We start from the raw sequence: 12,186 nt of genomic DNA on the forward strand, positions 1-12,186 counted from the left end.
CCGTGGGTAACCATTATCCACAACCTGAGCCTTCACATCCAACCTGTGGGAGAGAGGGGATATTGCACACTGAGTCACCCTCGGGGGACACCCATCATTACTGGAGACACCTACAAATCTTCTTGACCATGGCCTTCATTCCATGGTCTCTCTCCCATGGCCTAAGCCTCCCTCTAGTTTTTGCTCCTTGCTTCCATGGCTTCCCCTCTGTTTTCCCCATCTCTCCTTGGTCGTCTCTCCTCCCCTCCAGTTTCCCAGTCCCACTTAGTTGTGTCTCCTCCCCTCCAGTTTCCCAGTCCCCCCTTGGTGGTCTCCCCTCCCCTCTGGTTTCCCCATCCCCCTTGGTGGTCTCTCCTCCCTTTGGTTTCCCCATCCCCCTTGGTGGTCTCTCCTCCCCTCTGGTTTCCCCATCCCTCCTTGGTGGTCTCTCCTCCCTTTTGGTTTCCCCATCTCTCCTTGGTGGTCTCTCATCCCCTCCCCTCTGGTTTCCCTGTTCCCCATTGGTGGTCCCTCCACCCCTCTTGTTCCCCCCCCCCCCTTGATGGTCTCTCCCCTATCGGTTGTCCGCCTCTGTATTCTACCCACCCTCCACATGTGGTTCTCTCCTCACCTCCAGTATCTCTCCCCGCTGAACAGCAGCACCTTCCCGTTCCCACGTGGCAATGCTCCCATAATGCTCTGCACATCTTTTTCCAGACCCAACTTTTCAATGCTGCGAGGGCCCAACACACTACTACCCGTGTACTGCCAGACCCTGCGCCCTGTGGGAAGACACTCTGTTACACGACGCTGCTGCACCACACGAGTACATGACTCTGCTACATAGCACTACTATGCCACTCTGCTACACCACACGAGTACATGACTCTGCTACACAGCACTACTATACCACTCTGCTACACCAAACTCATACATCACTCTGCTACACCAAACTCATACATCACTCTGCTACACAGCACTACTATACCACTCTGCTACACCAAACTCATACATCACTCTGCTACACAGCACTACTATACCACTCTACTACACCACACAAGTACATCACTCTGCTACACAGCACTACTATACCACCCTGCTACACCAAACTCATACATCACTCTGCTACACAGCACTACTATACCACTCTGCTACACCAAACTCATACATCACTCTGCTACACAGCACTACTATACCACTCTACTACACCACACAAGTACATGACTCTGCTACACAGCACTACTATACCACTCTGCTACAACACACAAGTAGATCACTCTGCTACACAGCACTACTATACCACTCTGCTACAACACACAAGTACATCACTCTGCTACATAGCACTACTATACCACTCTGCTACACCACACAAGTACATCACTCTGCTACACAGCACTACTATACCACTCTACTACACCACACAAGTACATCACTCTGCTACACAGCACTACTATACCACTCTGCTACACCACACAAGTACATCACTCTGCTACACAGCACTACTATACCACTCTGCTACACCACACAAGTAGATCACTCTGCTAAGCCAAGCTCATACATCACACTACTTCACCCCATGCTACACCATACTAGTACATCACACTCCAACACCAAAGTAGTTCATCACACTCCTACAGTACATTCCACGGTGGAGGTGGAAGGGTCCTCACCTGAGAAGAAGAAGATTTTCTTGCTGGTGGGGTCCTGAAACGCTGTGTCAATGTTAGGAGGCAGAGCCGGCCACGTGTCCGAAATACGGAGGGGAGACTGCAGAGTCCCCTGACCACTGGCAGACACTGTCCAGTATAACCTATGACACAGAGGAGGCATCACAGACTGGGAAGTGTCATAGGCTGGTGTCACAACTTTGGGGAGGGGGCGTAACAGCTTTTGGGGGAGGTGTCAGCTTTTGGGGGTGGGGGGAGAGGTCACAGCTTTGGTGGGGTGTCACAGGCTGGGGGAGATGTGTCACAGCTTTGGGGAGAGGTCCCAGCTTTGGGGGGGGAGGTGTCACAGCTCTGGGGGGGTAAGGTGTCAAAGCCTGGGATGGTCGCCTCTTCACCCTCACCACATTTCCCCATTTCCCCTCTTCCACCCCTCTCTTTCCCCTCATCTCCCCAGTCCCCCGTGCCTTACCCGTCCTTGAAAAGGTGAAGTGCCCCTTGCAGTTCCGCGATGGCATCAAATATCCGCACTCTGCAGGCATCCTGGGGAGGGTCCACGGAAGGGGAGGTCGTGGTCACCCTAGGAGTGGAGGTGGTAGATGTTGTGGTTCTGGGGGTTTTCGTGGGACCAGGACGAGTTCCTGGGATAGTGGAGGTGGTAGGTTTTGTAGTGCTGGGGATCTTCGTGGCATCAGGACCAGTACCTGGGAGAGAAGACAACAGGTCACACTCCCTGCCACGCCCACATTGGGGCATTATTTTATAGTAGATGAGGTTGAAAAAGACATATGTCCATCGAGTTCAACCTATGCTAAACGTGTCCTATATTTGTATTTACAGTATATTGATCCAGAAGAAGGCAAACAAAAAACCCCAGTGACACATCATCCAATTACATGTCATAAGGGGAAAAATAAATTCCTTCATAACTCCAAGAATTGGCAATCAGATATCTCCCTGAATCAACATCCTTCCCATGTTTACTTACAGTATTAGGTATATTCCTGTATACAGTACCTTTCCTTTCTAAAATGATGTCCAACCTTTTTTTTGAACATATCTATTGTATCTGCCATCACAGTCTCCATTGGTAATGAATCCCACATTGTAACTGCCCTTACTGTAAAGAACCCTTTCCTTTGTTGCTGGAGAAATCTCCTTTCCTCCAACCTTAAGGGATGCCCCCGAGTCCTTTGTACTGTGCTTGGGATGAATAGTTATTTTGCAAGCACCATGTACTGTCCCCAAATATATTTGTATATAGTTATCATATCCCCTCTTAGACGCCTCTTTTCCAATGTAAATCAATCTAATTTAGCTAGCCACTGCTCATAAATCAGATTATCCATCCCCTTTATTAATTTGGTGGCTCTTCTCTGCACTCTCCCTAGTTCCATAATGTCTTGTACTCCATATTCAAGGTGTGGTCTTCCTAGTGCTTTATAGAGGGGCATCATTATGTTTACTTCCCTTCCATCAATTCCCCGCTTAATGCAAGATAGGATCTTGTTTGCCTTTGCAGCTACTGCCTGACATTGAGCACTCAATCATTACCCGTTACACTCTGGTTACGATGACCCCTGACTCCCTGACAGTACTGATATTGCATGTGTTTTACTCTGGTGATGACCCCTAACCCCTGTACCGTACAGATACTGCACGTGTTTACTCTGGTGACCTCTGACCCACGTACCATACAGAAACTGGATCCCTTGGACGTCGTCTTGGTGAAGCTCGAAGTCGCTAATGTAGCTGTACATTGGGAACATGAGAGCGTCGCGGATATCACTGTGCTCCAGGCCCACAGCGTGGCCGAACTCGTGGGCTGCGACCAGGAACAGGCTGTACCCTGTGACCCGTGGACACATAGACCTGTTAGATCCCTCAGTTCCTCTGTGTTATGACACCCTGATTTACCCCCTTCTCACAGTCTCCCGGTCAAGTGTTCGCCTGGGGGTCCATGAAAAATGGGTGTCCCCACCATGCTACATCATACAGGGAAAACACAGTGTCACATGGGACACATAGACACACACAGATAGACAACATCAAACACAGACACACACACACTAACACACAGCATCTCACACACAGTGTCAAACACACACATTTTGTTCCCTTGTATTTTTCAGAGGGATTTTGGCCTACAATAATGATGGCGACGAGCTGTCCCTTGCACTTTATCACAGCAATATTGGACTTGGTCCGTAGGAGTCATGGGATGGCAAGTTCTGTGACAATTACCCCTGGGGTAGGTAGTGGGGAGGGGGGTATATCCACCTTGATCTGGGCAGAAGCCCCATTGTCTGTCTTGGTCATAGTTGGAGGTGGTAGCGCACCACAGCTTCCTGTCCCCCCGGCCGTCACTGGTGCACGCTTGATACATCTTCCCCAGGAATGTGAATGGAAAGGCACAGGGGTCTCCCTGCGAGTTCCCACCGATCACAGCAGTGTCTGCAAGAAAAGGGGGTCATTTAGCACTGCCACGCATGTGACACGTGGAATAATGCCATTCTCCCCATCAAGTCATGTGGCACTAATCTCCCACCGTGATCCCAAGTGACACTAATCCCCCCCATGTGATCCCATGTGACGCTAATCCCCCCTGTGATGTCATGTGACACTAATCCCACCCATGTGATGTCTTGCAACGCGAATCTCCCCTTGTGATGTCATGCGACGCTAATCTCCCCCTGTGATGTCATGCAACGCTAATTCCCCCGTGATGTCATGTGACACTAATCCCACCCATGTGATGTCATGTGACGCTAATCCCCCCTGTGATGTCATGTGACGCTAATCTCCTCCTGTGATGTCATGCGACGCTAATCTCCTCCTGTGATGTAATTTGATGCTAGTGCCACCCTTGTGATGTCCTGCAACGCTAATCTCCCCCTGTGATGTCATGTGACACTAATCCCCCCATGTGATGTCATGTGACACTAATCTCCCATCTGATGTCATGTGACACTAATCCCCCATGTGATGTCATGTGACACTAATCCCCCCGTGTTCCCATGTGACACAAATCCCCCCGTGTTCCCATATGACAATAAGCCCCCATGTGATGTCATGTGACACTAATCCCCCCTGTGATGTCATGTGACACTAATCCCCCCATGTGATGTCATGTGACACAAATCCCCCAGTGTTCCCATATGACAATAAGCCCCCATGGGATGTCATGTGACATTAATCCCCCCATGTTCCATGTGACACTAAATCCCCTCCGTGTTCCCAGTGGCAGGTGGGGCAGTTACCTCGGTTAGGGCAGAAGCCGTACTTGCGGTCCTGGTCATAGTTGGCGGTGGTACTGCACCAGCGATACCCATCGGATCGCCCAGTCTTGGTGCAGCCATCATAAGAATCTCCACTGAAGATGAACGGGAAGACGCAAGGACTCCCATCCCCGTTACCTCCGTACGTGAAGAGCACTGAGAAGGCAGAGAGGTGTGAGCTGGGACACGCGTGTAAGAAGGCAGAGAGGTGTGAGCTGGGACACGTGTGTGAGAAGGCAGAGGTGTGAGATTTTAGCCATAGCCATGAATGTGAAGGGAGGAGAGGTGGCGGGGAGTCAAATGTCACACCAAGGCAACATGCTTTGGTAACATGATGGATGGTAGTTCCATATCCTGTGATGGGAAAGGGGGATACAGGGCCAGATTTAGGTGGAAATATGAGGGGCTCAGTTTTCTGACATATAAGGTTTGACGGAGCAGAGCACCATCCAGCAAGACATGGCCAAAATGCAATCAGAGACTTGGAACTGGATTGCAGGAGTGAGGTTAAGGATGGATAGATAGATATATCCGTGTACCATCGGTGTAGAGATGTCAAGTGATAGTGTTGTCGGAGAGAGAAACGGAGAGGTCCCAGAACCGAGCCCATGGGCCTGCCAACAGACAGATGAACGGGGGACGAAGATGTGAGGAGCACAGACAGAAAAGGAGCAGTGGGAGCGGCATGAGGAAACCAGAGGAAATCCAGAACATGAATGAGAAGAGAGTGTATTGAATGTATTGAAGAGAATGTATTGAAAGAAGCAGAGAGTCCCACGTAGAATGGTCAGGGGGAAGTGACCTTGGGATTTGGCTTCCTGGAGACCATCGGCTGGTTAAGTGCGCACAGTCTCAGTTGAGTGAGCTGTACGAACGTCAGATTTCAGAGGGTCCGGGGAGGGTACGGGAATTTAGGAAGTTGATCATACGGGAGAAGACAAGGTGTTCTAGCAGTGAGGAGGTAAACGGCAGGACGGATACGGGGCAGTGGTTAGTACCACCTGGTATCAAGGGTGCTGCTTTTGAGAATCGGCGTGACAACGGCATGCCTAAGGCCAGGTTGGGAGCGTGCTCGCACGTTTCGCTCCACCCTGGCCGCAGCCTAAAGGAAGCGAAGACAGAGACAGGGGCATAACAACGCCATAATTGTCCCCCAAGAAACGTCCTGACGTCGCTGCGTCACGTGTCGGTGCGGTGCCATAGCAACGTGGCCACGTGACGTCACCATGAGGCCCTGCTCTCTCCCTGCCGGCAATCAGTTTCCTTACTGTGGGGAAGAGCGCGGGGGCCTCTGTAGCCGCATGGGGAGGGGCGGGGGGTTCATCATAAGGCCCTTCCCCCACCCCCCCTCCTTGGGGCCCCAGGGGCGTGCACGGGCATTCCGGGTGGTAGTTACCCCACTGGAAAGGGAGGAGTTGCCAATATGGGTGAAAGCGGGGACTAGGATAGGAGCCAGAGGCCTGATAAGTTGTGAGGGAATAGGATAGAGAGGACAAGTGGTGGAGGTAGAAGAGGAAGCAGCTGAGAAACTTCCAACTCTAACAGGTGAGAGAGTCAAGAGTGGAAGAAGGAGGTTTGGGAGGTACTCTGTGTATATACACCCAGAGTACTCAGGTACTCTAAAGTTACACAACCTAGGTTACTAGGGTACTCCAAAAGGTACACACACCTCTGTGTTACTCGGGTACTCACGTTCGCTGGGGCAGAACCCGAACTTGCGGTCACGCTCATAGTCGGAGGTCGTGCTGCACCACAGGAGCCCATCGGAGCGCCCGTCAGTGGTACAGGAGGAGTAAGAGCGGCCCTCAAACACGAAGGGGAAGTGACACAGAGCCCCTTCCCCATTACCAAAGTGCGACTTCACCACTGAGGAAGGAGGAGAGGGGAGAGAGAGAGGGGGTGAGAGAGAGGACAGAGCTGAGGAAGGGACAGAGAGTGGGGGGAGAGAGGAGAGAGGGGGGACTAAGAGAGGAGGGAGAGGGGAATGGCAAGGAAGAGAGAGGGAGAGGAGAGAGCTGAGGAAGGGACAGAGAGTGGGAGGAGAGAGGGGAGAGAGGATAGAGGGGGGAATGAGAGAGAGGGGGTGAGAGAGAGAGGAGACAGAGGGGGGAGGGAGTGAGAGAGAGGACAGAGCTGAGGAAGGGACAGAGTGGGAGGAGAGAGGGGAGTGAGGATAGAGGGGGGAATGAGAGAGAGGGGGTGAGAGAGAGAGGAGACAGAGGGGGGAGGGAGTGAGAGAGAGGACAGAGCTGAGGAAGGGACAGAGAGTGGGGTGAGAGAGGCGAGAGTGGGGAGTAAGAGAGCAGAGAGAGGGGAATGGCAAGGAAGAAAGAGAGGAGAGAGCTGAGGAAGGGACAGAGAGTGGGAGGAGAGTGGGGAATGAGAGAGAGAATGGGCAGAGAGGGGAGGGTGTAAGAGAGAGGACAGAGCTGAGGAAGGGACAGAGAGTGGGGTGAGAGAGGAAAGAGGGGGGAGAGAGAGAGGAGAGCGGGGGAGGGAGCAGAGCTGAGAAAGGGACAGCGAGTGGGTGAGAGGAGAGAGTGGGGAGTAAGAGAGGAGAGAGGGGGGAATGAGATAGAGAGGGGAGAAGGGCAAGGAAGAGAGAGAGAGAGAGGAGAGAGCTGAGGAAGGGACAGAGAGTGGGGTGAGAGGAGAGAGGGGGGATAGAGAAAGGGGGGAGTAAGAGAGGGGGAAGGTGGAATGAGTGAGTGAAAAGAGAAAGAGAAGGGAGAGAGAAAGAGAGGGGAGTGAGAGGAGAGAGAGAGGGGGGAATGAGAGATAGGGGAGAAGGGGCAGTGAGAGAGAGGGGGAGTTAGAGGAGAGGGGAGGAGTGAGAGGACAGAGGGGGGAGGGAGGAGGGAGTGAGTAAGTGGGGGGAGTGAGGAGTGAGAAAGGAGGAGAGAAGTGGAAGTGAGTGGGAGGAGAGGCGGAGTGAGTGGAAGGAGGGTGGAGTGAAAGAGAGGAGGTGAGATGAGAGAGGGGACTGAGTGGGAGGAGGGAGAGAAGCTCTGCAGGAGAGAGGCTGCTACTGCTGGCACATTTACACCTGAGAATACATTACATAGAGAACTGGATATGAAATTGCTCTACAAACAGCTCCCAAATATATTCTGTACTGGCCCCAGTTCTCACCCACTCCAGTTCCAAGTGTCCAGAACTCGTCGTCATCAAAGTGAGCGTCCCCCTGTACCCCCGGGCCGGGCGGGTACGCATGAGCCAGGAGCCCGTCTTTCCCATCAAATGGGTATGGGTCCCCGTGATCTACAAAAAAGAGGGGCGGTGACATCAATATGTGACATCACAGGGTGTGTGACATCACATTGTGATAGTGTGACGTCACTGACATTACAGAGAGCATGATATTGTGTGACATCACAGAGCTACAAAGTGTGCCATCAAACGTCATACCATTTGATCATAACCCGTGAAATCAAAGTGTGACGTCACCACGTCATGACGCCGCAATCTGAAATGACTGTGTGACTGTGACTAATAACCCATTAGGGACGGGCTCTTGCGCTCACCTTCAGATCCGAACAGTATCATGATGTCAGCGTCCCCACTGTATAGACGTGTAAAGGTGAGAGGTGACACCGCGCTCCACACACCGAAGGCGCGAGAGAAAGCTTCATCTGTCACAGCTGAGTCCAAATCAGGGGAGTAGTTTAGGATGCTGAGCGGGAAGAGAGGAGGGTCAGTGGGAGCCCTGAGGTGCAATGAGGGAGCTGCTATGGTGGGGGAGTGGTCATTCAATGGGGGTCCCATATATTAGGATACACAAGGGGGGCGGTCTCACATACATCGATGGGGTCTCACATATATGAGACAATCTCGCATACATTGGGGGAGAGTAACAGTTATGGGGGGTCTCGTAACACATGTTGGGGGAGTCACACGTTGGTTGGGTCGTACACAAATAATGGGGAGGTCTCAGACACGTCAGAGGGGGGTCTCACATACATGGGGAGGTCCTACACAAATCCGGAGGTTAAAAGGTGTCCTCACCGGTAAGTGATGTCATTGTGATCCCACTTTAAATTGCCCTCGAATGTGTTGAAGTTGCCCAAGTCTGGAACCCCACAGCGAGGGCTCTTCATGGTCTCCAGGGTCTCTGCATCCAGCTCCCCGGTCTTGTTCAGTCCCAGCCGCTCCTGCATTCGGGTCAGCGCTTTGCGCAGGGACACGTGTTCCTCCTTGCCCTGCTCCAGGGGCAGATAGCCAAACCTCTGCAGGTACCTCTGGGAGTGACATGGGGACATGTGGACATGTGACATGGAGACATGGGATGGTGACACAGGGGCACACGGCATGGGGATGTCAGGGGCACACAGGGCACGGGGAGGTCAGGGGAACACAGGGCACGGGGAGGTCAGGGGCAGACAGGGCATGAGGAGGTCAGGGACACATAGGGCATGAGGAGGTCAGGGGCACACAGGGCATGGGGAGGTCAGGGGTACACGGCATGAGGAGGTCAGGGGAACACAGGGCACGGGGAGGTCAGGGGAACACAGGGCACGGGGAGGTTAGGGGCACACAGGGCATGAGGAGGTTAGGGGTACAGGGAGGTCAGGGGCACACAGGGCACAAGAAGGTCAGGGGCACACAGGGCACACAGGGCACGGGGAGGTCAGGGGCACACAGGGCACAGGGAAGTCAGGGTCACAGGGAGGTCAGGGGCACACAGGACATGGGAAGGTCAGGGGCACATAGGGCACGGGGAGGTCAGGGGCACACAGGGCATGGGGAGGTCAGGGGCACATAGGGCACGGGGAGGTCAGGGGAACACAGGGCACGGGGAGGTCAGGGGCACACAGAGCACAGGGAGGTTAGGGGCACACAGAGCACAGGGAAGTCAGGGGCACAGGGAGGTCAGGGGCACACAGGGCATGGGGAGGTCAGGGGCACATAGGGCATGGGGAGGTCAGGGGCACATAGGGCATGGGGAGGTTAGGGGCACACAGGGAAGTCAGGGGCACACGGGGCATGAGGAGGTATGGGGCACACAGGGCATGGTGAGGTCAGGGGCACACAGGGCATGGGGAGGTCAGGGGCACATAGGGCATGGGGAGGTTAGGGGCACATAGGGCACAGGGAAGTCAGGGGAACACAGAGCAGAGGGAGGTCAGGGGCACACAGGGCATGAGGAGGCCAGGGGCACACAGGGCATGGGGAGGTCAGGGGCACATAGGGCATGGGGAGGTTAGGGGCACACAGGGCACAGGGAAGTCAGGGGAACACACAGCACGGGGAGGTCAGGGGCACACAGGGCATGGTGAGGTCAAGGGCACACAGGGCATGGGGAGGTCAGGGGCACATAGGGCATGGGGAGGTTAGGGGCACACAGGGCACAGGGAAGTCAGGGGCACATAGGGCATGGGGAGGTCAGGGAAACACAGAGCACGGGGAGGTCAGGGGCACACAGGGCATGGGGCGGTCAGGGGCACATAGGGCATGGGGAGGTCAGGGGCACATAGGGCATGAGGAGGTCAGTGGAACACAGGGCATGTGGAGGTCATGGGCACACAGGGCACGGGGAGGTCAGGGGCACACAGAGCACAGGGAGGTCAGGGGCACACAGAGCACAGGGAGGTCAGGGGCACATAGGGCATGGGGAGGTCAGGGGCACATAGGGCATGGGAGGTCATGGGCACACAGGGCACAGGGAGTTCAGGGGCACACATAGCACAGGGAGGTCAGAGGCACATAGGGCATGGGGAGGTCAGGGGCACATAGGGCATGGGGAGGTTAGGGGAACACAGAGCACGGGAGGTCAGGGGCACACAGGGCATGGTGAGGTCAGGGGCACACAGCGCATGGGGAGGTCAGGGGCACATAGGGCATGGGGAGGTCAGGGGTACAGGGAGGTCAAGGGCACATAGGGCACAAGAAGGTCAGGGGCACACAGGGCACAGGGAAGTCAGGGGCACACAGGGCATGAGGAGGTCAGGGGCACACAGGGCATGTGGAGGTCAGGGGCACACAGGGCATGTGGAGGTCAGGGGCACACAGGGCATGTGGAGGTCAGGGGCACACAGGGCATGGGGAGGTCAGGGCATGGGGAGGTCAGGGACACAGAGAGGTCAGGGTTCACATGGCGCCGTGCCTGTCTCACCTCAGCAAGCTGTAGGTCACTCATGTCGCTCCTGATGTCCCCTGGGAATATGATGGGCAAAGGAGCCCTGCGGGGTGTTGGGGCAGAGTGACCCCCAACACACAGAGTGACCACTAGGACCAATACTGTCAAAGCTCTCATGGTAACACCTGAAGGGAGGTCTCTCCGTCTCTATATCTCTGCCTTTCCGTCCCCTCTCTCTCTCTCACACCTCTGTCTCTCCTATATATGCCCTGGTGGCTGATTCACCCCCAACCTCAGACCACAGGATTGTAACACACCGTGTGTGAGGTGGGGGCAATGTGTGTCATACAATGGGGGGTGGGTGGGGGATGTCACACAGATTAAAAATAAAATCTATAGACATTGCATCATTGTTGTGTCAACAAAATGAGGTCACATCCTGCCTTACAACAACACAACATACACTCTGTATACACACAATGTAAATACACAATACATACACCACACAACATATGTGTGCATACCATACACACTGTAACATACACACGCAACATACAGTACATACACATCGTACATACACAACATACATACACGCATCGTACATACACAAGATACATACACACACCTAGCACACACAACATACATACATGCACCATACATACGCAACACACATACACATATATACACGCACCTTGCATACACAACAAACATACACACACCTAGGATACACACACCACACATAAACATACTGTAAATACACAACAGACATACACTGTACACAAACAATACACACCGTATATACACAACATATACACAATTAACATATACACCATACATACAGAATGTATACAAACCGTACAAATACACACACACACACACCATATACAGCATATACACCCTGAACATATACACCATACGTACACACACCAGCACCAAACAGGCACAATTTATACACACTGTACATATACATACACACACACAACATATACACACACTAAACCATACACAAAACAACATGTACACATCATAAACTGTACACACACTACGCATACTGTACATACACACTGCAGATACTGTACATACACACTGCACATACTACACCTACTGTACATACACACTGCAGATACTGTACATACACACTGCACATACAGTACCATACATACACACTATACATAGTGAGGGAAGTTGG

At 53.2% G+C, this 12,186-nt stretch overlaps 1 protein-coding gene across 1 annotated transcript in view; it reads right to left on the reverse strand.

Moving 5' to 3' along the window:
- The window catches only part of MMP9 (matrix metallopeptidase 9), an 11,907-nt gene extending 656 nt beyond the window's left edge, over positions 1 to 11,251 (reverse strand). Inside the window, exons 1-12 of the mRNA XM_075571796.1 lie at positions 11,034 to 11,251; positions 8,927 to 9,159; positions 8,446 to 8,594; positions 8,054 to 8,182; positions 6,614 to 6,787; positions 4,904 to 5,077; positions 3,924 to 4,097; positions 3,337 to 3,492; positions 2,116 to 2,347; positions 1,650 to 1,789; positions 611 to 761; positions 1 to 43 (exon numbers count right to left, since the gene is read on the reverse strand). The exon at positions 1 to 43 is cut by the window's left edge and continues 61 nt beyond it. Coding sequence (XP_075427911.1) covers positions 1 to 43; positions 611 to 761; positions 1,650 to 1,789; positions 2,116 to 2,347; positions 3,337 to 3,492; positions 3,924 to 4,097; positions 4,904 to 5,077; positions 6,614 to 6,787; positions 8,054 to 8,182; positions 8,446 to 8,594; positions 8,927 to 9,159; positions 11,034 to 11,174 — 1,896 coding nt within the window. The 5' untranslated portion in view covers positions 11,175 to 11,251. The remainder of the gene's footprint in view (positions 44 to 610; positions 762 to 1,649; positions 1,790 to 2,115; positions 2,348 to 3,336; positions 3,493 to 3,923; positions 4,098 to 4,903; positions 5,078 to 6,613; positions 6,788 to 8,053; positions 8,183 to 8,445; positions 8,595 to 8,926; positions 9,160 to 11,033) is intronic.
- Positions 11,252 to 12,186: the final 935 nt, after the last annotated feature.

The sequence above is a fragment of the Ascaphus truei genome, chromosome 15, assembly GCF_040206685.1.
Source record: "Ascaphus truei isolate aAscTru1 chromosome 15, aAscTru1.hap1, whole genome shotgun sequence".
NCBI lineage: Eukaryota > Metazoa > Chordata > Amphibia > Anura > Ascaphidae > Ascaphus > Ascaphus truei.